The following is a 24,002-nucleotide window of genomic DNA, read 5'->3' on the forward strand; positions in this document are numbered from 1 at the left end:
GGTGACTTTTCTACGGAACCCTTGGGTTCCGCGGAACACACTTTAAGAAGCTCTGCCGTAACGTAACGTCCCGAACGCACATATGGGTGTTTCCAGCGGAAGGTCCACCACGACAAAAAAAATAAAAGTTTTATATCTAACGTATTTACGGGCCGATTTGTCTGCTTTTTAAAGTATATACTGGCTATGTAAGTAGAATCATGTTTGCATAAAATGGTCTTCCTAGGTGGTGCCAAGGTCGAGATATTTCGAAAAACCGTATTTATGGTCCGATTTGGTTCGAATTTGGCGTACGTGGTTGAAACATAATAAATCATAGATTTCTAATAAATTGACCCTGAATTGGCGCTGAAGTCAAAATATAAAGTATATTCTACATAAAATACAAGTTTTATTTGCGTTAAAAATTCATAGAAAAGCAATATTAACAAAAATATAACGATGGAAATTTATGTCACGTGACGCCACGTCACGTCACGTTTCACACTTGGCGTTGTAAAATAGAATTGAAACAATTTGCATTAATTCAAAAAACTCTAAAAACAACTAGAATTGCTCCAAATCATATTAAAATAAGTTTCATGAAAATAGCCATCCACAATTCGCAGAGTTTTGCGATTTTGTAAGAAAAGAAAAAATCAACTTCCATTTTTTGTCACGTAACGACACTCTCTTTAAATGCTTATATTTCAGGACCAAGCAGTTCGATTGATTTCATTTTTCGGTTAAATATAGAGCTAATTATGTGCTACACAATGGCCCAAAAAACTTAAAGAAAACAAATGGTATTCCTTTTTTGTATCACATTGAAATCGTACGACTGTCACGTGCGCCACCATGGGAATGCCCATATACAATTGTTTTAAGGTTAATCCAACCTTTAATTTGCTTTTATATCACATTTTGCAAACTTCATTATTTTCATAAGTACTGCTATAAACCTGCCCTTATACCACAAAAAAATTTTAACTTATAATATTTTTGTCCACAAAAAAATTAAATGAAACATCCGAACGTAACGTCCGAAACGCTAGTATTTGCCCATATGTAAGCACTAGCATGGGTTTTTATACAAAACTGCATGTTGTCTTTAGCCTGTTTTAAAATAGGTGCAGGCGTTAGGCGCTTCAAATGCATCTTTTTGGTTTGTATTTAATGGTTGCGATAATGCGGCGTAGCCGTGAACGAACCTTCTGTACCAAGAACACGCTTGAATAAATGAAATGAGCTCTTTAATATGCTTCGGCTCTTATCTCTTGCTAGTGGCAAACGTCTTTACCTGAGTAACACATATTCCATCAGTTGTGAGAAAATTCTTCGAATTCTTCACTTTCTCGCAACAAAATCGGCTTTCACTATTATTTATGCGAAACATATACTCCTGTAATTTATAGCGAACGATCCCGATATCTTTGTGATGATCTAAAAAAAAAAGGAGGACACACAATTAAGTCATCGAGATAAACCAAAGAAAAACCAGCCTTGAGAACGGAGGCTTTAAAACTATCCATAAGGCACTGGAACGTTGCAGGTGCATTACGCAGGCCAAATGGCATTTTCTTAATCAAATATTGTCCAAAAGGCGGAATAAAACAAGCTTTGTAAGAATCTTTATCATTAACCTTTATTTGATAATGACCACATTGAAGATATAATGTTGTCTTATATATAGTACTTTCTGCTGCGAACATTAGATTATCCGTTCGGGGTAGTGGATATCTGTCTGGCACGGTTACAGGTTAAATTCATCAGCCTTATTCTGTATCACGGACGATAGCGTATGGTTCGTGATACAGCATAAGGCTGTATCTATAACCAATACAGACACGAATTCCACCGGTTCTTTTCGGTAGCATTACAACGGGAGATGCCCACGGTGACTCCCATTCTGCGACGATATCAGCTTCGATCATTTTATCGACTTCGGCTTGGCGAAAGAACGCTACGGAGGAATAAAAATCAGGCTATTCAAGACCAAATAGTATGCGTGGTAGGACGATGTATGTCATCCTTTTCTCAATGGGTCCAATAAGTTCTCCATTATCGAAGATTGGTATTGAAATAACGGACTCGCCATACGTCGTCGAATCAATGAAAATAATGACTCGCGTGGGGGAACGAGTTGTGGAGCAACTACGCACCGGAGATGATCAATTTGTAAAATGCTTGCGCTCACCAAAGCAACATAACGTTTCCACACAACATTTTTATCCGCATGCGGCAAAACCAATTTAGCTATGATGACACCCATATTACACCCCTCCATACTGGGAGGGTAGGAAGAATCCCACAATACTATAATAATTTCTGACTGGCTTGGGAACATGTGGTTTAAATATTCGGGAAAAGCTGCTGCGCATCCGAACTCTCGCTTCTGTACACCTGCTGCTCAATGCCGTATTATCGATCCTGCTTGGGAAGTTCAGCAAGGTGTGCCGATAAGCGCAATACTCTTTGGCGGACGTCGTCCGGAAGGTGTCCCTCTAGTATACGAAGCTCGAAACTGGGCACATGGTGTATTTATAGGAGCTTCTATGCGCAGTTAGGCCACAGCAGCCGCTGAGCGCAAATAAAAAGTTATTATGAATGATCCATTTGAAATGCGACCCTTTTCCGGTTACAACTTTGGAGAATATCTTCGTCACTGGCTAAGCATGGAGAAAAGAGGAAAAGCACCAAAAGTGTTTCATGTCAACTGGTTTCGCAAAGGTGCCGATGGTAAACTTTTGTGGCCCGGATTTGGTGATAATTCGCGTGTATTATATTGGATTTGTAGGTGTCTACATGGGGAAACTTGTTTTAGGGATTCGAAAATCGGCTACTTGCCTAGCGAAGGTATAGAACGACAACAAAAATCGATTGACGTTAAGGACCTGTTTAGCTTGCCATCTGAGTTTTGGCATAAGGAAGTGGCCGATATCGAAAAATATTTCATAACTCAAGTGGGTGCCAAAGACTCAAATCAATTATCTGAATTAAAGAACCGCGTAGCTAATATGTGATTCGATAAGACCGAAGATTGTCTCTTATAAATAAAATACAACAAAATTTTCCGAAATATTTTTTTTATTTCTTTATGTTTTTTAGTCTATGGAATTAATGTATGAAACACAATATCCGTTAAATACTCACCACTACTCCTCTGGCAAAACAGGATGCGCATATAAAAATTTTCCATAAAAAAGGTCCAATGGTGTAAGTCGCAAAATCGCGGCGGCCATTTATGTACCTATTATGTACTACGTTGTTAGGCACACGACATCGACCCGAAAGTATCGATATGGTAGTCATTCAAAGTATTCTTTATTTATTACTTCTTTAACCACCTACGCGATTTTGGCAGAGACCAAAACAGCACACCAGTCATTTCCCTTCTGTGCCTACTGACGCCAATCGGAAATGCCAAGTGAACCAAGCGTTTCTCCACCTGGCCTTTACAACGCAGAGGAGGCCTTCCTCTTCCTCTATTACTAGCATCGCGGCGCGTTGAATATTTTCAGAGCAGGAGCGTTGCTGTCCATTCGAACGACATGGCCAATCAAGCGGAGCCGCGGAATTTTAGTTCGCTGCACTCTATCTATATCGTTGTAGCGTTCATACATCTCATCGTTAAATCGTCTGTGGTATTCGCCATCGCCAACACGTAAAGGTCTGTCCGTAAATCTTTCGCATAATCTTTCTCTCCAAAAACTCCAAGAGCCGCTTCATCAGATGTTTTCATTGTTCATGCCTAGGCGCCATACAACAGCACATACATGATGAGTGACTTATAGAGTGTGATCTTTGTACGACGAAAGAGGACTTTACTTCTCAATTGCCTACTCAGTCCAAAGTAGCACTTGTTGGCATAAGTGATTCTCCGTTGGATTTTAAAGCTGACATTATTATTGGTGTCAATACTGGTTCCCAAATAAACGAAGTCGTCTACTTTTTCCAGCTTGTTAACTTCAACAGTGGCGTGTGTGCCAAGACACGTTTTCTCTGACTGTTTGTGTCATGACAGGAGATACTTCGCTTTGCCCTCGTTCACCACAAAAGGGAGTCACCTTGTCTGAAACCTTGTTTGGTATGAAACGACCCGGAGAGGTCCTACCCAGTTCTGACAGAGATGATGGTATTTCTCAACGTCATATTACACAGCCGTATTAGTTTCGCGGGGATACCAAATTCAGACATCGCGGAATAAAAACAACCATATTCGTGCTGTCGAAAGCGGCTTTGAAATCGACTAATAGATGGTGTGTGTCGATCCTATTCTCGCGGGTCTTTTCCAAGATTTGGCGTATTGTGAATACCTGATCTATGGTGAAATCGACTAATAGATGGTGTGTGTCGATCCTATTCTCGCGGGTCTTTTCCAAGATTTGGCGTATTGTGAATACCTGATCTATGGTGAATTTTCCAGGCCTAAGCCACACCAATCAGTTCGTTGACGGTGGATTTCAGTCTTTCGCACACTACACTCGATAAGATCTTATAATCTATGCTTATAAGCAGGGAACGGATTTTATGGAAATTGCCTTTTTTTCTGCTAACGAGATAGAGCATATTCGATTAAGAATGTCCATGATTTAGCTTTCTCTGATTCCATATATACACATTTGATGTTGCCTTTTTTTGCCTTTTTTAAGATATTTGCCTTTTTTTTTGCCTTTTTTAAGATATTTGCCTTTTTTTGCCTTTTCTACCTTTAAAAAAATGATTATAGCATTTACAATTTTTATTTTTAAGATTAAAAAATATACACATTGCCCATGCGGCTTATAGGAGCGCAGAGACCTCTTGTCAAATTGGTGTTGGAAAAATTCAAAGCCGTTTTCTCAGCTAACGAAGGCTTGGAGACAATAAGGAGTGTGGATAAAATTGTATAGGGCGAGGAAAACGCCCTTATTCCTGATAATATGAACGTTTCAAACGTTCCATATTTAAATTGGGCTTCACTTCTATCAACTTACGCCGAGCGCACATTTAGTACATTCAAGGCTTTTCTTAGCGAAAATCGAATGGAAATGATGCCAGAAAACTTCAAAATGCATCTTGTGGTTCAATGTTACTACAACTATACAGATTAAAGTTGTATGAGTTAGAAACTCGAAAGGATAAAATAGTCAAGGATTCAAAGTACAAATATTTCATTTAATGAAACTAGTTCATAGTTTTTCTCTTTTTGCTTGTAATATAAACATTTCTAAAATAAATGTATTTTTTGATTGTTCTTCGTATTTTCTGTCTTTTTTTAGTGCCTTTTTCGCTATTTTGGTTTGCCTTTTTTGCAGCACCTAGTGCCTTTTCCTGCCTTTTTCACAATTTTATTTTGCCTTTTCCAGCCTATTTCGTTATTTTATTTTGCCTTTTTTATAGGTTTTTAGGTCCTAAAAATCCGTTCCCTGCTTATAAGGCTGGCCCCGCAGTAGTAGTAGCGGAGAGCGGGGTCGCTTTTATTTCGGATTGGGCAGAGTATGCGTTCATCTGACCATATTCTGAGTAAGAGTTGATGCATGCACCTTATCAACTCCTCGTCTCCGTACTTCAGTAGCTCAGCTGGCAGGCTGTCAGCTCCAGCAGCTTTGTTGTTTTTCAGCCGCGTTATTGCTATTCGTCATAGTCAGGCGGTGGAACATCGACTCCATCATCTTCGACTGGGGGCTCAGGTTTTTCTTCTCCACAACTTTCTGTGCTTCTACCATTCAGAAGGGTGGAAAAGTGTTCCCTCCATAATTTAAGTACGTTCTGAACATCGGTAACTAGGTCGCTATTGTTATTCTGACAGGAGGACGCCCTGTTCTTGAAAAGCCGTAAGTCGCCTAACTCTCTGGTAAAGTTTTCGGGCATTCTTCCAGTCGGCCAGCATTTCAAGCTCTTCGCACTATTCGCACTCACGTCTTTCGGCCTCTCTCTTCTTATTGCGCCAAATACGTCTCGCTTCCTTCTTCAGTTCCATATAACGGTCCCACATGGCTCGCGTTGCGCCCGATTGCAGCGGGGTTCTATAGGCGGCGTCTTTTTTCTCTGCGGCTTCTTGACATTCCTCATTGTACCAGTTTTTTTTCCGGCTCGGTGAAATTCAACTACTTCTTCGGCGGCGGTACTTAATGATCGGGTCGGTTTGTTGAGGAGTGCTCTCAGAGAGCATGTATGTGAGTCGAGTGGCGACGAAATTGGCCGTCTGATAAAAATTGGTTCGTGGTCACCTGTTTCAATTCGATTCTCAGCGTACGGGGTTGGTTCAGTACTACATACTTATTACCAAATATGTACTTTTGCATTAGCTTGCAGAAATGACATTATCTGCTGCTTCTGTTGTGGATTTAAACTAGCTCTATCTGTCGATTTTAACACCTTGAAGTTTATGGAACATATCCACATGTAATCTTTGTCATTGTCATTTTCGTAGTTTCGGTTACAGACAAGGCTGGGAAAAAGAGCTAGTTCTTTCTGTCGCTTTGGTGTCTGCGCGTCTGGTGAAGATATATCTTTGAATGTGACAAGTAATTGCTGATTGGAATTTCCGGACCATAGTTTTCAAATTCAGACACATATGCTTCCGAACGCAGTTGTTTGACTGGCATCCTTAGATAAGGTGTAACGTTCCACATAGGGGTATTTGAACGATTTTGACGGCCATAAACCAATTTGACAAAATTTTTAAGGAAATTTAAAAAATTAGTTACATTCGATCGAGTACATTCCAACTAACATTTCCCAGTCCCCCTCACTTTTCTTACTTGTACAGCGAACGCTCACCGTTGACCAGAAACAGAATATTCTAACGCTGCTAATAAATAAATTTTCGCTCTCTTGAAAGATCGTGACGGTTTTAAGTTAATATTTTGATTTCTGCATTATATTCTTAAAAAGTGGTGATGGATTCGCATACATAAGGTAATAATGCAATTAAGTGTTAAATTTTTTTAATAATTTTATTAAGCAAAAGTTCAATTTAAATGTAACGAAAATAGCGGGTTTCAACGAGTGTATTTTTTGAATTTTTGTTGAATATTAAGGAATTTGTTGTATCCCCGGGTGAGATCGCGTTATTATTCTTTGTTCAATTGAATGTTTAGAAATTTAGCTAATGTAGTGTGAAAATATTGCCTGCAGAAAATGGGAGAAAAGTGGTATTTCTTTAGTTAGAAAATGCGCTACTAGCATATAGTAACATTACTTTAGATATATTTTATGACTAAAATTAAACTTTAAGATTAATTTGAGACCGCTGAACCAGAATATGAATCCATTTAATTAAAAAAATAATATGTTTTTGTTATTTTTTTGGCCTTTATNATAACGTTTTTCTATATAATCAACAGTTTTGCCGGTAAAAATAAATATATCTAGAAAAAAAATATTTTTTGCCTAAAATATTAAATTTTTTTATTTTTTAAATTCATAAAAAATCCAAAACGGAAAAAAGGCAAGTCGTATTACTTTCACGCAAAGTCACATAACCTTTAAGCAAAATGAGACATAGATCATGAAAATCGATGGACGCGTTTCGCTTTTATTCACAATTAAGTGAAGGTATCTCATTTTGACAAGAATACTGATTTTATGTTTCAATGAATTTGGATAATATTTATTATGTATTATTTATTATAAACACGTAAAATTAAAAATTATTACAGGTAATTATTAGGTTATTACATAGATACATAGGTTATAAAAATCGATGAACGCAAAACTTATTTTCGTTTGCGTGGTGGTTCGCCCACTTGTTCAGAGTCTGTATCGGATGAGGATCTGTCTACATCTGGAAAAAATCAATTGTTTTTAATCAGTCAGTTAACTCCATTTTTGTGACTTACCCTCGGAGGAAACTCCCATTGTATATTCTTCTTCTTCATCAATAAATTTCAGCCACCAGCGAATCGAGCCTTTTGCCTTTATATCGCGTTTCCATTGGAATTGCCACTTGATGGAAGCGCTCGCCATGTTCATCCGACTCTGAGGCTAGCTGCTTGCTGAAGTATTCGAGATGGTTATGCAAGAAGTGAATTTTGAGGGACATATTCACTCCAATTTTCTGGAAGTAGTGCAACATCTTGGTCACAAGAGCGGGGTAATTGTGTGCTCGCGTACTTCCCAAAAAATATCGAATGACTTTCTTCACTGCCCTCCACGCAGACTAATCATTACCGTCTAAAGCACCTTTAAGTTCTTTTGATTTCATGAGCTTTCGTATATCCGGCCCATTCAGAACACCTTCCTTCAATTTTGCTTCGGTGATTGGTGGGAAAATATTTTTCAAACAATCAAGAATTTTCGGTTGCTTCACAATGGACTTGATGAAATGGGTGCAATTTGTGTAAAAAAATCATGCAGGTAGCCAACGAAAAAAACCCAAATAATTAAAAAAGTGCACTTTCCTTTTTTCCTTTTAATTGTCCACGCACATTTATGACCGTTTTTTAGTTTGTTACCGCTACCATAAAAATCAAATAACCTTTTGTTTATTACTTTTTTTTTAATTCTGACAATTATAAAAAAAGTCATCAATGTTTTTTCCAAAGAAATTTTGAGCATATCTCGAGCAAATTTTTGAAATTCACACCTTTACTTAATTTTGAATAAAAGCGAAACGCATACATTGATTTTCATGATGTATGTCTCATTTTGTTCATAAGTTATGTGACTTTACGTGACACTTTTTTCAGTTTTGGATTTTTTATGAAATAAAAATTTTAATTTTTAGGCAAAAATAATTTTTTTTTTCGTTATATTAACAGATTAAAGGAATTGTAATTTTACATTTTTTTTAAATTGTTTGAGCAAAATCGGACTAGTGGTTCTCGAGTTATGTCAAAAAAAAGACCACCAAAGGTGACAATTTCCCCTATATGATAGTTACTAACTTCAAATCAATATATCTCGATTCCTAGACGTGACCCAGCGAAACGCCGGGCCACGTATAACTTGTTTTTGACCTATATAAGATTTCCCGTAGGTTTCATCCCATCCCGATTTTGACTGTCGCATAGTGTTATCGTTTGCTTTTTTCCACTATTTTCATTTTTGCTATGCCAACACAATCAAGCGCAGCTATTCCGCTGCAATTCACTTGATCATGTGGTTGTTGGTATTGTTGGTTTTTTGTTAATAATTCTATTTTTAGAATGTTTAACTTTTAGGTGTGCTCGTCCTTAAGTTATTTGTTTTTGTTATTTTTTTGGCCTTTATAACAATTATATTCAACAATTTATATTGAGCTCGAGGCCGTTTTAAATGAAAAAATTTATTGTGGAAAAGCAACAATAATTTGAAAAAATGGTAGAAGTGATAGCTATTTCGGAAATCACCACATTTCCTCATCAGACTTCTATGCAGCAGAGCAAATTTTTAATCGCAATTTAAATAATAATAAAGACAGTTTTGCAACAAGCTGCTTCTAGTATTTATATTATTTACGTACTTACATATTTAGGTATGTTTTTCTGTTTTGCAAATTCTTGGCCTACATATTCAGATATCTGGCAGTATATGCAATAAAAGCGAGCAGTATTTGCGCGGTTTTCCAATATTTCAACTGAATCTTATCAAATTGATAAGTGGTTTGACATGGTAAGCGCGATTATAAGGGAAATAGTGAGCCATTTTCATACGAAGGGTTGCTCAACTATGCTCGCGAAGCATAACTCTTTTCAAGTGAACGCGCAACCCTCACAAAACCGGAAGAACAAAGTTCGCGATGTTCTTTTTACCACACAAAAAAAGGCATATGCGCGAAACTTACTTTAAGAAGCAGAAGTGTGATGCGAGTGAGGCAAAACGCCGCCACAATTGCCGCGGCCGTAGCTGCTAAACAGAAGTTTGCATGCTGTGGATATAATGCACCTGGCGTCCCGCGTGCTAATTTCTTATCTCGTAACAAAAACAACAGTTAGCGCAGCAAGCGTAAACTTGAAGCGAGTGATGGACCATGCATGTACCAAAATGTTATTTGATATCGCTTTTGAAAATAGCGTATCTAGGTAAAATTGCTTGGTAACCGTATGCACAATTTTAATTGGTGTTCGCAACATTAACATCCAATTCATAATACTACCAGATGCTGAAGGTAACCGCACTCTGCTTGGTGACGATTTCTTAGTGAAAGCGGGTATTGTATTAAATATGTTGCGGAGGTATTCATGTTTTGAAAATGAACCTTATCGAAACTGTCAAAGCCGCGAGCGCACATTTTTAGAGCGCGCTATACCGGTAAATGTGTGCGTCACTTAAATAATGTTATAACCTTGGAGTTACTTGATGTTTGAATCTGAAACTTTTACAAATACTTCCTTAAATATTTCGTGTATTAAAAAAAAAAAATAATTTATAACATAACTTTTGCATAAAAAAGTTTGAAAACCTTTAGTTTCGATCGTAACTGAAGAAGTGTTGCTAAACTTAAATTCTTTGAAATAGTTTGTAGTTTATTGTGTGAAAATTTCAAATCGATCGTTAAACAAACGTCTGAGATATAGCGAGTTTAAATGAAAATTAAAACTTACCGTGCCGTGCTCCCATTTTCGGAATCGCAAATATTTTGCGTTTTACTTTCAAGTCGCAAAACTACTTGCTTCAATATTCGGAAATCGGAAAATTTTTGCGGGTTCAAATCGGTTGCCGCTGAGACGGTGGAGTGCAAAGTAAATGGCAAAATTAACATAAGTAACAAGCTAGATAATTTAAATTTATTGAAGTGAAACTTCTTAGGCGGCGGTATCGCAAAAATAGAGAGTGAAATTTTTAAAACTGAAAACGTTACATGAGTGAGAAGGAAGATATAGGTAGTATAGGGAAGGGGAAAAAAGAAATAAAACGACGCATGACGAGTACGAGTACCTACATATGTACAGTGACGAGCAAAACTGTAACATGGTGTAACACTTTTTACTTCAGCCATCGCTATCTTTCCAATCTCTAACGACTTTCATCCTTTTGTTGTATATTCTTGTTGGTACATCCCTACTCCCTCTCTCATAACGATTTGAAGTCAATACAACAACAATAAAAAACCCAGCAGACAAAAATGTAAATTAAGGCAGATGTTACAGTTTTGCACTCACTCTCAGTTTCGCATTTGACAGTAATCTCTTACTTAGTTGGAAGTAAGATGACTTTTTGCTCTATTCTAATTTATTGAAGAAGTGATCACCAGTAAATATTATAGTTAATCAGGAACCATAAATGTAAATAATAGATTTACTGCGGAAAGGCGGGACCGCACGAACAGTGGCAACAAATTGTGGAATTTGCTACTTGAAAATGTTAACAATGAGAACAACTATAGCCTAAAGTGTTCTCAAGGACAAAGGAAGTCTGTAAAAAAATATTACGGTACGATATCTTGTGAACTTAGCAGCAGGTAGCGATGCAGCCACTATTACAGAAGCGCTTAAGGTATGAATTGAATGCAAATCAGTAGACAGCGAGGCGAAGAATTGTAAAATTGAACGCTAAGGCAAAATGAAAGAAGAAAAAACCATTTTGATCAAAATACATGTGCGAGAGTGGCAGCATTATGCTGCCTCGTACGAAAACCAATCCGTTGCCTATTGGGATATGTTAGGCCGTTCAGAACGCAATAAAAAACATATTTTTAAATTTCAATTGAAGGTTATTTGGTCTTACAAGACTAAATTAATCGCTTTCAATCAGATGGCCGGGCATGGTATTGGGTCAAAGACCCAAATTAATCCCATGCGCAGCATGTAAGGTAAACTGTGAATAACAGTGGTCGGTCAATAATAGTTTGGGGTTGTATTTCAAAAATTTTCTTGGTCTATTAGTACACATTATGCGTAAGGAACAGTATCTGTTCATATTTCAAGAAAATTTGCAAGATGTAGTCGAAAAATAAGAGTCTCTGCTGAAAAACATACTGCATATGTTCGCAAAGACTGGATGCAAAAGCAAAAATTTGCTATTTTGAAATGACCTCCACAATCCGCGGACATGAATCTCATCGAGAATTTGCGAAATCAACTAAAAGCACAGCTTAATAAGTATCAAAGTCCGTAGAATCGAGTACATGAGCTGTGAAAGGAAACTAAGGATATACCTCTAGAATTTTTACAGAGATACAAATAATGTATGCCAAATCGTATCCAGGAACTGAAACAAGCAAAAGAGTACTGAAGATTGTGTTAGTAGTTCTTTTTTTTTCGTGAAAATTGTTAAAAAGTTCTTCAAAATGTATGAGTGAAAACTGTAGCATCTGCCTTAATTTACATTTTTGTCTGCTGGTTTTTTTATTGTTGTTGTATTGACTTCAAATCGTTATGAGAGAGGGAGTAGGGATGTACCAACAAGAATATACAACAAAAGTATGAAAGTCGTTAGAATTTGAAAAGATAGCGATGGCTGAAGTAAAAAGTGTTACACCATGTTACAGTTTTGCTCGTCATTGTATATATGTATGTTTGAATGCACGTATGTATGTATACATATATATGTATGTATGAACGAACTCATTGCGCATTTCAGCTCTGCCGCTACCAAGCAAGATATGTATAAATGATGCAAGCGTGCTTCGCGTAACTACATCCATTCGTACATACCCAGTATGCATACGACATTGCTGTTGGTGGCATGAGCTTGCTGCTGTGTATACATCCCAGTATAAATGAACCTTCATTTCCATTTAACACGCGTGGTTTCTCAGAGCGTATGCGTACGCTAACCATACACTTGTACTACTGCTGTATGCATATGGCTGTATTAATGTTTCAAACATACAAAAATGCATTAATGGAACAGTATTAAAGCATTCTTACAAGATATGTATCCCCGTATGTAAATGCTACTTCTCTGATATATTTCAATGTACGGGGACATACAAAAAAGTAGCACTTACATATGCAAATGCATATCGTGTAAAAGCCCGTTTGTGCTGAAAATTGTATCGCACAACACGTCCGTTCACTAAAATTTTTGTACAAGACTGAAAATATTACAAAAATTCCACTTCAAATTTATCAAGAAATGTACTAAAAACAACGACGTAAATTCGCTTGCAATTCACTAGAATTTGAATTTATTCGTGGAAATTCATGACTGCGCATGAATTGTTCACACTAATTCACTCATATAGCAAGCATTCGTCTGAACGCATAAGCCGATTTCTACTTGGTATGTACATATGTTTGTATGTATTTATGATGAACCAAACGGGCTTCGTTGATGCACTGATGGGCATATGAATGTACTTATGGACAGCAATGTTTTCATGCATGTACATATGGTTGTATATATATTTGTACGTATGCACATATGTTTGTGTATGTATATATGTTTGTGTGCATGTAAATATGCACATATGTAGTACAAACGAAAACAAATCTAATAAGCTGATCGTTGATATAAATGCGAACTGTACTGATTGTCAAAAATTATGTATTTGTTGTACATTTGTTCATGTTTTTCACTTTGCGTGTAATTTTCTAGAGTAGTTTTGTGCTCTCGCTATCTCTTTGTATTAACTCGTCCTTCGTTGGTATACTCTAATGAACATATGTGAGGATGATAGCAAGGCCAACTTATATAAATAAGGTAGTGTTACAGGAGCAGTTGAAATTTTCGCCCGATGTTTCTTAAAGAAAGCCATAAACGTAGCGACCGTTGGTTCAACTTGGTGTTATTTTGCTCTAGATTGCACCGTTTGTGGGCCTGTTGAATGAATTTATGTCTTGGTTGTATGAAAGATAAAAAAATTTGGATTTTCTGGCAAGTTGTACAACTTATCACTACATTAATGGCCATGTTGTACAAATTCATTTAATTTGTGTTTATTTTGTACACTAAATAACCGAAAATGGATAACTCAGCCGAAATAGGTACGCGCTTTCGTTGAATTTTATAAATGTAAGCCGAAACTATGAAATTGTAAAAATGAGATTTTACAATGAGACTGCTCACAAAATTGCAATGTTTGTGGGCAAAACGTCCAACTTAATTGCGGATTGATTTGAACCAACGTTTTCGGCTTGCATTATGTCAGAAGGATATGTTTGTTGTAATTCATTCTGTCATTTACTACCATTATGCGTAGGCCAATTAATGAAATCATTTCATGCGTTTGAGTAGAAACTGAATGAATGTACACCATTTCATGATTACAATTAATNGTGCATGTAAATATGCACATATGTAGTACAAACGAAAACAAATCTAATAAGCTGATCGTTGATATAAATGCGAACTGTACTGATTGTCAAAAATTATGTATTTGTTGTACATTTGTTCATGTTTTTCACTTTGCGTGTAATTTTCTAGAGTAGTTTTGTGCTCTCGCTATCTCTTTGTATTAACTCGTCCTTCGTTGGTATACTCTAATGAACATATGTGAGGATGATAGCAAGGCCAACTTATATAAATAAGGTAGTGTTACAGGAGCAGTTGAAATTTTCGCCCGATGTTTCTTAAAGAAAGCCATAAACGTAGCGACCGTTGGTTCAACTTGGTGTTATTTTGCTCTAGATTGCACCGTTTGTGGGCCTGTTGAATGAATTTATGTCTTGGTTGTATGAAAGATAAAAAAATTTGGATTTTCTGGCAAGTTGTACAACTTATCACTACATTAATGGCCATGTTGTACAAATTCATTTAATTTGTGTTTATTTTGTACACTAAATAACCGAAAATGGATAACTCAGCCGAAATAGGTACGCGCTTTCGTTGAATTTTATAAATATATGCCGAAACTATGAAATTGTAAAAATGAGATTTTACAATGAGACTGCTCACAAAATTGCAATGTTTGTGGGCAAAACGTCCAACTTAATTGCGGATTGATTTGAACCAACGTTTTCGGCTTGCATTATGTCAGAAGGATATGTTTGTTGTAATTCATTCTGTCATTTACTACCATTATGCGTAGGCCAATTAATGAAATCATTTCATGCGTTTGAGTAGAAACTGAATGAATGTACACCATTTCATGATTACAATTAATGCGAAATAGAGTTTATGCACTTAGTTTTTCTCAGATCGATGAAATGATTTCGTGAATTGGACTACGCATACATGTGATACTTATGCTTTTAATTTATAAGGTAATTTTATGTTTTTATACTCTTACTACCACATGAATATAAGAATTCGTGATAAGAATATATGAATTCGCCTTGGAAGATAGAAAGCGAGTAAGAATAAATGCCGAACAAAGGAGTTTGTCTTCTCTTAACTTAAATAAAAGCATTTTGCAAACAAAAGTGCGTACGTTACTTAGTGCCTTGGTAATGGCGAACTCGTAAGGATCTATTGATTGCATTATAAACATTTTCATTTATTTGTTAAACATATAATTACTGTCATTACAACCCGGTCCTATGGATGCTAGAAGCGCGAATTCATATAAGGTGGTGTTACCGGAAAATGAATAAATAAATTGTATGTATATCAGAAAATTAATAAGATGAAATGAAATTATTGTTTGATTTCTAACCAAACCTATGTATGTACATAACTCAATCGGCTAATGTTTTGCTGAACCGTAAACATATGTTTACACATCCAATTTCGTGAGTAGGTACCTGTTACTCACACCTTTTTTAATAAGTTTCACTTCTATCATGTGTACGGTGTTATACACGCATTTTTTTTTAATTATGCCCATTATATTTTGCGATATTTTTGGCGTCCTAACATTAGCTTTTTATGTTGATTTTAGTTGTTTAATTTACTATTTATTATACACATCTCATTTTTGGGCAACGAAAATTTATCGAAGATTTACGCTTTGGTGCGGACGATACATGTGTGATAATTGTTGCATATCTTCAAAGGATGGCTTTTGAGATTGCTGGAAACGAAGCGGAAAAAGGAACTTATCGATAACAAATACTTGCGAATTCAGGAGCACGCAAAAATAAAAACGTACGATTTTTACGAAGACGCAAATCGCAAAAGTAAGTGGGAATGGGAGCATGGCTGATTATGTAGTTTTTCGTTCACGTTTTCACTCCAACGCTAACGATGTGTATGCACGAAGTTATGCTTTCGCTTCTCACACGCTTGGCACGCACTAGGTCGAGGCCACGCAAAGAGTAGTGCCATACAGAAATTCTGCTCAGTGCGTGGCCACTTCAATAGTATTTCATATGTTTTAATTTTAAGCCGTTCGCCGCTTTGCCGCTTATTGCGTGGCCTCGGCCTTATGCAGATGAGATGTATTATTAGTATAGCCGGCACTGCTCTAATTCGTGCAAGCGAACGGCGCCGACATGACGTGACGGAGTGTCGCAACTAGTTTAGCGCGTTCTAAAATGCTTTATAACCCGTAAAAATCTAAAAAGTCCCTTTTTTTATTAATGATTTCGATTTAAAAAGACCTGATCTTTCGATTGAGATGACTAAAACCAAAATTAAAAATTATCATAATTGAGAAAAATTACAAATAATTTTCGTTTCAAATTTTCACGATGAAAATGGAAAAATTTTCGAAAACGCATAGCACATTGGATAGCTCGTGCAAAAATCTAGAGAAATCATATTTTTCGAATTCTGGTTCCGATTTTTTGTCGAAAAGTAGTGGGTTTTTACTTTTTAGAATTACTCTAATATCATGTCCCCACCGGAGCTAACCACGTAGTTATGGCTATTGAGTTGGTTCTCCCGATAACCCACTTGATTTAGCGTAGTTTCGGCATATAAAAATGACAGCACTTAACCATTTCACTGAGATGGTTAAAAGCTAACTAACTCGAAACCACGTCGAAAGTCTGATACAACCCTGTGTTTTCCCGCCATCTGTGGGTCATTAGCGTTAAAATGTAAAGAATTCGTTCCCTACTAGTGTTTGGACTCAACTAAGATCAGATTAGATTTACTCCGGTTTTTGAAAAAATTTGAAACCACTCCTCTACTCCGCTTGACTTCAAATCTATTCCGTTTTTTTCATTCATGTTATGCCCCTCTTGGGGCCGTTTTTTGAGTGTTCACCACCGGTTTCAGTAAAAAAATTGAAAGTTAGCCAAATCTCACTGTTAAAAAGTAACTCTTTCATAGCAATGCGTCAATAAAGTAACTTCGTTATTTTTTGATGTATGGCTGTACAAATTGGCGGATGCAGAACTTTACTTAACTTGTTAAAAAATATATGTAGAATGAAATTTATATAAAGTAGAAAAGGTTTGTTTTTTAAAAAATTAAGTGTTAGATACGTTCTACTATATAAAAAATGCTAAAAATTACCTAAATATGTAACATATTCAGCCTCATTGCGTAAGTCGTAAATTAGGCTGAATTGTACGACTCGACAACATTAGCATTGTCTACTGTCGTGCTGAAATAAGTAAACGACGAAAATTGTCGAAAACTATGCAGTGCTGCATAGTTTTTCCGTTTTAATACACTAGTCGAGTGGAAATTTTAGGCAATGGCGCTAAATTTTCGATACGATTCGACTCTCGAAAAACGACTTGCATTCGGCACGACTCTCGCAATGAGGCTGATTATCCTTACATTGCCCCGCGTTCTTATTTTGCATGAAAAGAAAATATTTTAGTCCAACAATTAATGTCAGAAACAAAAATAAAAAATTCAGTCTAGTACAGAAAATTTGTTTTTGCTCCGATTTTTGCAGTAATTTAGTCCGGAATCGATTTTTGGAGGTCCGAACACTGTTCTTTACATTTGTACTGTTTTATAAACCTCAAACCGCAGTGTGGACAGCAATAGTTAGTGATGTGGTTAAGTTCGATTTGAGATGGTTAACTTTTTGGTGGGGACATGGTATAAGTATAGTTTGCTCTAAGTTATGATTTTGCCCTTGTGCTTCCACACTAAAAGTGTGATTATGGCAACTTGACTTAACTTAACGCAACTTAGAACTTCCAAAATCAAAATGAAACAGATTTCGACGTGGCACTAAGTTACGCAAAAATCGAAAAATTCATTGTCTGCAACGTGAGCGTGTTTGGTGTTTTTGTAAAAGTAATTTATCCACTAAAAAGGTTTAAACAGAAATTTCCTTATAAAATAAATTATACAATACATTCCTTATTATATAATTTCTTTATTAAATACATTCTTTAAAATAAAATGTTGGTTTGACATTTTTTATTTCCATATAGATAGTAGAGAATTACAAGAACAAAAATTGAGAATTAAATTGAACACAGAGAGACACTGCCGTATTCCAGAAAAACATTTTTTTTAATCAAAATTTCAAAAATTGTAAATTTTAATAGAATGAATAAAAAATATATGTAAAAATATGTTATTTTTTAATTGTATTTAATAGTAAGGGTTTTTAACTTTCCAAAAAGAAATAAAAACGTGCTCATTTTTTGCACTTTTTGAAGTGATGGATTTTTTGCTAGGTTAGGTTAGGTTAGAATGGTGGCGGAAAACTATTACGCCCAAGTAGCAGCTAAGTACCATTTTGGTACCATATACCTCGAATGAGTATGTTAGAACCAGCCGGCGTGGTTGATGAAGTTGAGTATGTTGTGGAGACTTACATCAGATAGCTCTGGTAACGATGTGAACTCATATGCTCCTAGCATGGTATTTCTGCTCCTCATTAGAGCTGGACATTTGCAAAGTAGGTGTTCTACTGTTTCCTGCTCGTTCTCATCTCTGCAGCTTCTACAGAAGTCGTTGTAGGCGATTCACAGCCTCCTCGCGTGGGTACCAATCGGCCAATGCAACAAGCCTAGCAACGTCAGAGCTGGGTTTCCTTAGTAGGTTGTGTGTTCTCTCAGGGCTGTACGCAGGCCACAATAGTTTGGAATATGGCAGCCTGCCACGGTGCGCCATCTTTGATCTGATTTCCGAAGATTGTGGAGAAATATGTCTTTTATATAAGGTTCCAATTGGGGGTGAGATCCGGTCCTCGATCGACACCAATGTGGAACCCTCTCTGGCTAACTCGTCTGCAGCATCGATTCCGGGAATGTTGCTATGACCAGGGACCCAAACTAAATCTAGATCGAGTTGACGACTTGCTGTATTTAACAGCGTCCTACACTTCTTGATTAGTTTCGACCTTGTTGTAAAAGACGCTAAGGCCTTAATGGCCGCCTGGCTATCTGAGAAAATGGCTACTCGCTCTACCTGCTCCAACTCCGCGTTACATTTTAGAGCCATCGGTGTACATATGATGTGTCCAGCTGGATATATCAAGTTCCCCATCCCAGTCGGCTCTAGACGGAAGAATGACCCCGAAAGGCATGTGAAACTCTACCTCAGGTCGAATGTAATCGATTGCCAGCCTCAACTTAGGTGGCAAATGGGAAATTATACTGCCCGATCGTTCTTTCTTTCCATATACCTAGTTCTCTAAGTCTTATGGCCGATAGTGATGCGGTGTGCCGTATGTGAAGGTCTACAGGAAATAGGTTTGTAATAATATTTAGGGCATCGGTAGGGCAAGTTCTCATTGCCCCTGTGGTCCCGATGCATGCAGCTCTCTGAACTCTGCCTAGTTTCACTTGATTATATTGCTTTTTTAAGGCTGTACACCAAACCAAAGAACAGTAGCATAAGATCGGACATACAACCGCTGTGTACATCCAGAGTACTACTTTTGGATTGAGGCCCCATGTCTTCCCAAAAAGCCGCTTACAGGAGTAGTAGGTAATGCTCGCAGCCTTTGTCTATTTAGCTTTGGTAATTCAAAGCTTGGGACCTTATTTCTTGTCGTAAAGAGCATTAATTCTGTTTTCTCTGGGTTCACTCTAAGGCCACATTGCTCGGCCCACCGGCTAAGCTTTTCTAGAGTACCCTCCATGATGTTACTCACCACATATGGAAATAACCCGGTTATTAAAATCACTACATCGTCAGCGTAGGCCACTACTTTTACTCCTCCCTGGTTGAGCTTGAGTAGTACTGAGTTGATAGTGCTAAGCCATAAAATAGGAGAGATCACTCCCCCTTGAGGAGTGCCCCTACTTACGTTTCTTGTTAATGTGTAGCTACCAAGTTCAGCTGAAATCGTTCTGCTGCGAAGCATCGCCATTAGCCACGCGCTAATAGACTCCTCGACGCCTAGCTCGTCAAGGAATTTTTGGATAGCTTCTATCCTAACATTGTTAAAGGCTCCTTCTATGCCGAGGGAGGCTGCCAGAGTGAATTGCTTAAATTCGAGTGACCTCTCGACGGTTCTAACGACCTCATGGAGCGCCGTCTCCGTGGATCGTCCGTGCAAATATGCATGCTGCGCTTCAGACATGCCATTGCCGTGGAAAAACCCCCGGANCCGGGTATCGAGCAATGCGAGTAGCTCGATACTCGCTCGAAACTCGTTCATTGCTCAACTGCTCAAATGTTTGTTCAAAATTTTCGAGTTTTTGAACAGTTTCATAAACAAAAGAAAATTTTTAAATTGTATTTGTCAGCAGCTGCTTTCTAATTCATGTTAAATAAATTACATTATTAAATATTAATGTAACAATCTTTGCATTATATATCAATAATTTGAAAAATTTTAAAAGTTGCTATCAAAAATGTCAATACAATAAAAAAAACATTGCTCAAATTATTCGAAAAAACTCGAATTGCTCGAGCTCATGCTCGAAAATTTTCGAGTAATGAGCATTGAACAAGTGTGCGAGGACTCGCTGCTCATATACCCGGGCTGTTTGAAAATGTGCGAACAAAATCGAGAGCTCTAGCTTATAGGTCGAAAATCTTTGGCGTAGACGTGCCCTTGCCTTCCAGGTTTTGGGATGAAAACCACTTTTACTCGCCTCCACGACAGAGGGACGTAGTTAAGGGTTATACATCCTTTGAAAATGGACAAAAGCCATGGTATAATAGCATCCTCCACAGTTTGCAACATGATAGGTATGATGCCATCTGGCCCCGGGTTTTGTAAGGCGAGAAGGACTTCAATTGACATTATTACCTTTTCAAAATAGAAATAAAGTCAACAAAAATTTGGAAATAAAGTCATTGACGCTATTTCCTCATTCAAATAGAAATAGCGTCAACAATGCTTAAAGTATGTCGATTCATAGAAAAAAATGTTGTTCTTACAACAAACATTACCCCGTAAGTGTTGTTTTTTAATAAATGAAAAAGGTTATTGCCAAATCCTCAGTGTTGTGATATTAATCCACCCACAATCATGAACTACCACCAATTGATTTTATTAAAAAATTTGAATTACGAATATGTAAAAACACGATGCAAAAAACTAAACTCACAGCTGGAATACGAGAAATATTTGAAGGAGTGTAGAAATGATCCATAACTTGCAAAACATGTTTCATTTCCACAAAAACAAAGCGAACACTATTAAATTGAAGAAACAGTCCATGTCCAAAATCCCCGGAGGAACACTGAAAGAATTCTGTGTTTTAAATTAGCGTAGTTTGAACGAATTCGGAATGTCTAAGATGGAAAAGAAACCAACCTTTCTATAAGGAAACAATTATAGAAAAAGAATTTTCTTACACTGTATTCATGTCTCCGCCAGAAATTTGTGACGACATCTTTTAAAAGCAGCTAAGGAGAATGACGACACTATTTTTTAGATGGCACATTCAACGAGCCAATGTGCCAAAATGCGGGTATAAACAATTATTGATTATTTAATATCGGAACCGAGATCATATAAGTTAATGGATTGGTTTTCACACACTTTTGAAACAAAAATTATATGCCTTTTTACTGCAGACAAGTTGTTGCCCCAAAACACAGCAGAAATCTTTCAATCAGTGCTGCCAACTATCCTTAGTTATGAGGTGCCATATTGAGGATAAAAAAGTGCCAAAATGTGCCAAATAGAAAAATAAAAGTGCCAAAAAAGGTGTCATTCCTTTTAATTATTCACATTTACAAATAAAATAAAGCTACATTTTCCAAACAAAAGTGCTATGATAAAATAAGATAAACCAGTTGAATAGCATTTATAAATTAGAAAATTTTAGTTGAGAAAAAGAAGTGCACGCAAAGGATTTCACAAAAATGTATTGACATGTTATTTTTGATGTGTATACATCTTTGGTTTCGGTAGGGGTAAAATTGACGAAGCTGTAACGCATATCCCAGCAAAAAATTTGGAAGGGCTTGGCATGTGTATTTCAGCATAAAATGTTTATTTTCATTAGAAGCATCCTGTGTTTGCTTGCTATTGTAAATGGTTGCATATATTTAGGCATATGCATAGTAAGAGGAAGTGCGCTACAATTGATTATTACTTCCGATTCTTTAAACTCCGAACATGCATACGGCTTTGTACCAATGTATGTACATAAATGGTTTTGATACTCGTAGATGGTTTTAGGTCTAGTAGTCTATTTTGATAAAAAACCGTTGATAACTGATGAACATACATGAATATATGTAGGTATAATAAACATATATATGGAAGATATAATAGCCCTGATCCAATACTTTTCGTGTAAAATCCTGGACAAAGGTCAAACTGCAAAATCACTCTCTGAAGTCAGAGTAAAAGTGAGTAACTGCAAAACGTACGGAACAAAAAAGCATCGGGTAAAACCCTGCAACTTCAATCTCTACAGAACTCTCCCAAAAATCGCTTTCATTTATATGAACCACAGAATTTATTCCGATAAGAAAAACTAAATTTAGGAATATATACAAATAGAAATGCTCAAACTATAAGCTCAAAAACAATAACTGATGAGGTGTTTCCAAGATATTTTAACGCTCTTGAGTCACAAGTATATACAAGTATCATATTTTATCAATCACACCGATAATTTCATGTATTAAAAGAATTAAAAATGAAAATGAATAAAAAAATTAAATCAGCAAAATGAATAAAATTAAGTGAAATTAATGTTTAATTTCTAACCTAACCTACATTTGTATGTATGTAACTGAATCGCCTAATAATAGCTTTACATATAAAAAGATTATCCTAATTTTCGAGCTTAACTCCCTAATCTGTTATTAGAAAAAGAGATTAGCCATGCAAAATTATAATTAAAAATATTTCAGATTAAACTGATAACTTTTTGGTGTCCAACCTAGTTTTATCTATTATACTTGCGAAGAAGAGGAGGAATGTCAAATGTTAAAGTAAACAAAAATTTACGCTAGTAAGGAAAATAGGTTTGAAAAGGTATTTTTAATAAAATATTCAGTTCAAATATATTTAAATGGCATAATATGTGTTGCAGAAAAAAGTGACCACGGTGGCACAGCGAAGAAGTTTAACTTTTCCTCGAGTTGTGTGAATAACAAGCACAACCAATTTGACAGCTAACGAGCTTTGATTGACATTGTATTTATATGCTGTTCGCATATGTTTACACATCAAATTCCATGAGTACCTAGTACTCACGCCTTTTTTTTACAAAAGTGCCTTTTTGGCCCTTTGTGCCAAATTGAAGAATTAAGTGCCATTTGAAGTAAAATAGGGACAAATGGCACGGTTTGGGCCAAGTTGGCATCCAATATCTTACAAATATAAAAATGTGAAATATCGAGGGCTTGAATTCATTAACACCTAATCTGCAAAACTAGTTTGTGATTTTAGAAACCATCTGGGACTTATTACCTGTCGTTATATAAGGTAATATTAATATCACTGATGGCAGTTAAAGCTTAGGTGGATGTTTATATCAGAATCTCATCTTTGTGAAAAGTGTGCAGATAGAGGGTATTATTGAATATAAGCCCTCGATGTTTAAAATATATAAAAAAATTATTTCAGCGAATTCAAAAAATAAATCTACCTGTGTTACAGCACGACGGGAGACGGGGAAGGGGGGGCCGAGGGGGCCGCGGCGTAGCGTGACGTGGTGTGTGCGCCGATCGCGCGGGGTACGCGGGGCGCGAGTGCGAGCGCGGCGCGCGCGGTGTGGCGCGCTAACGCGGATCGCCGCGAAGCTAAGCAAATATAATGTTTGAAAGAGAAATAATGTCAATGGATTTTATTTCGTTTTTAAAAAGGAAATAAAGTCAATTGACCTTATTTCCGTTGATCTTATTACCTGTCACCGGACTTCAACGTCCATGATATTTTGGGATTTGCGAAAATTGAGTCTGCTATGTGCTGAGCTCCAGCATTCCTTCTTGGAATCGGATTGAACACT

General features: G+C 36.7%; 2 protein-coding genes across 2 annotated transcripts in view; one reads left to right on the forward strand and one right to left on the reverse strand.

The window, feature by feature from the left end:
* The first annotated feature begins 1,983 nt into the window (after positions 1-1,983).
* Positions 1,984-3,002, forward strand: LOC108359846 (phosphoenolpyruvate carboxykinase [GTP]-like). Its single transcript, XM_017611917.1, is given in 2 exon segments — positions 1,984-2,220; positions 2,280-3,002. Coding segments are annotated over 2 exon segments (960 nt in total).
* Positions 3,003-8,125: 5,123 nt separating this feature from the next.
* LOC108359847 (uncharacterized) overlaps positions 8,126-24,002 on the reverse strand; it is a 37,664-nt gene continuing 21,787 nt past the window's right edge. Inside the window, exon 3 of the mRNA XM_017611919.1 lies at positions 8,126-8,281. Within this exon, the coding sequence (XP_017467408.1) occupies positions 8,126-8,281 (156 nt within the window). The remainder of the gene's footprint in view (positions 8,282-24,002) is intronic.

The sequence above is a fragment of the Rhagoletis zephyria genome, unplaced genomic scaffold (genome assembly GCF_001687245.7).
Source record: "Rhagoletis zephyria isolate East Lansing unplaced genomic scaffold, Rhagoletis_zephyria_1.1 Rzeph_scaffold_00478, whole genome shotgun sequence".
NCBI classification, from domain to species: domain Eukaryota; kingdom Metazoa; phylum Arthropoda; class Insecta; order Diptera; family Tephritidae; genus Rhagoletis; species Rhagoletis zephyria.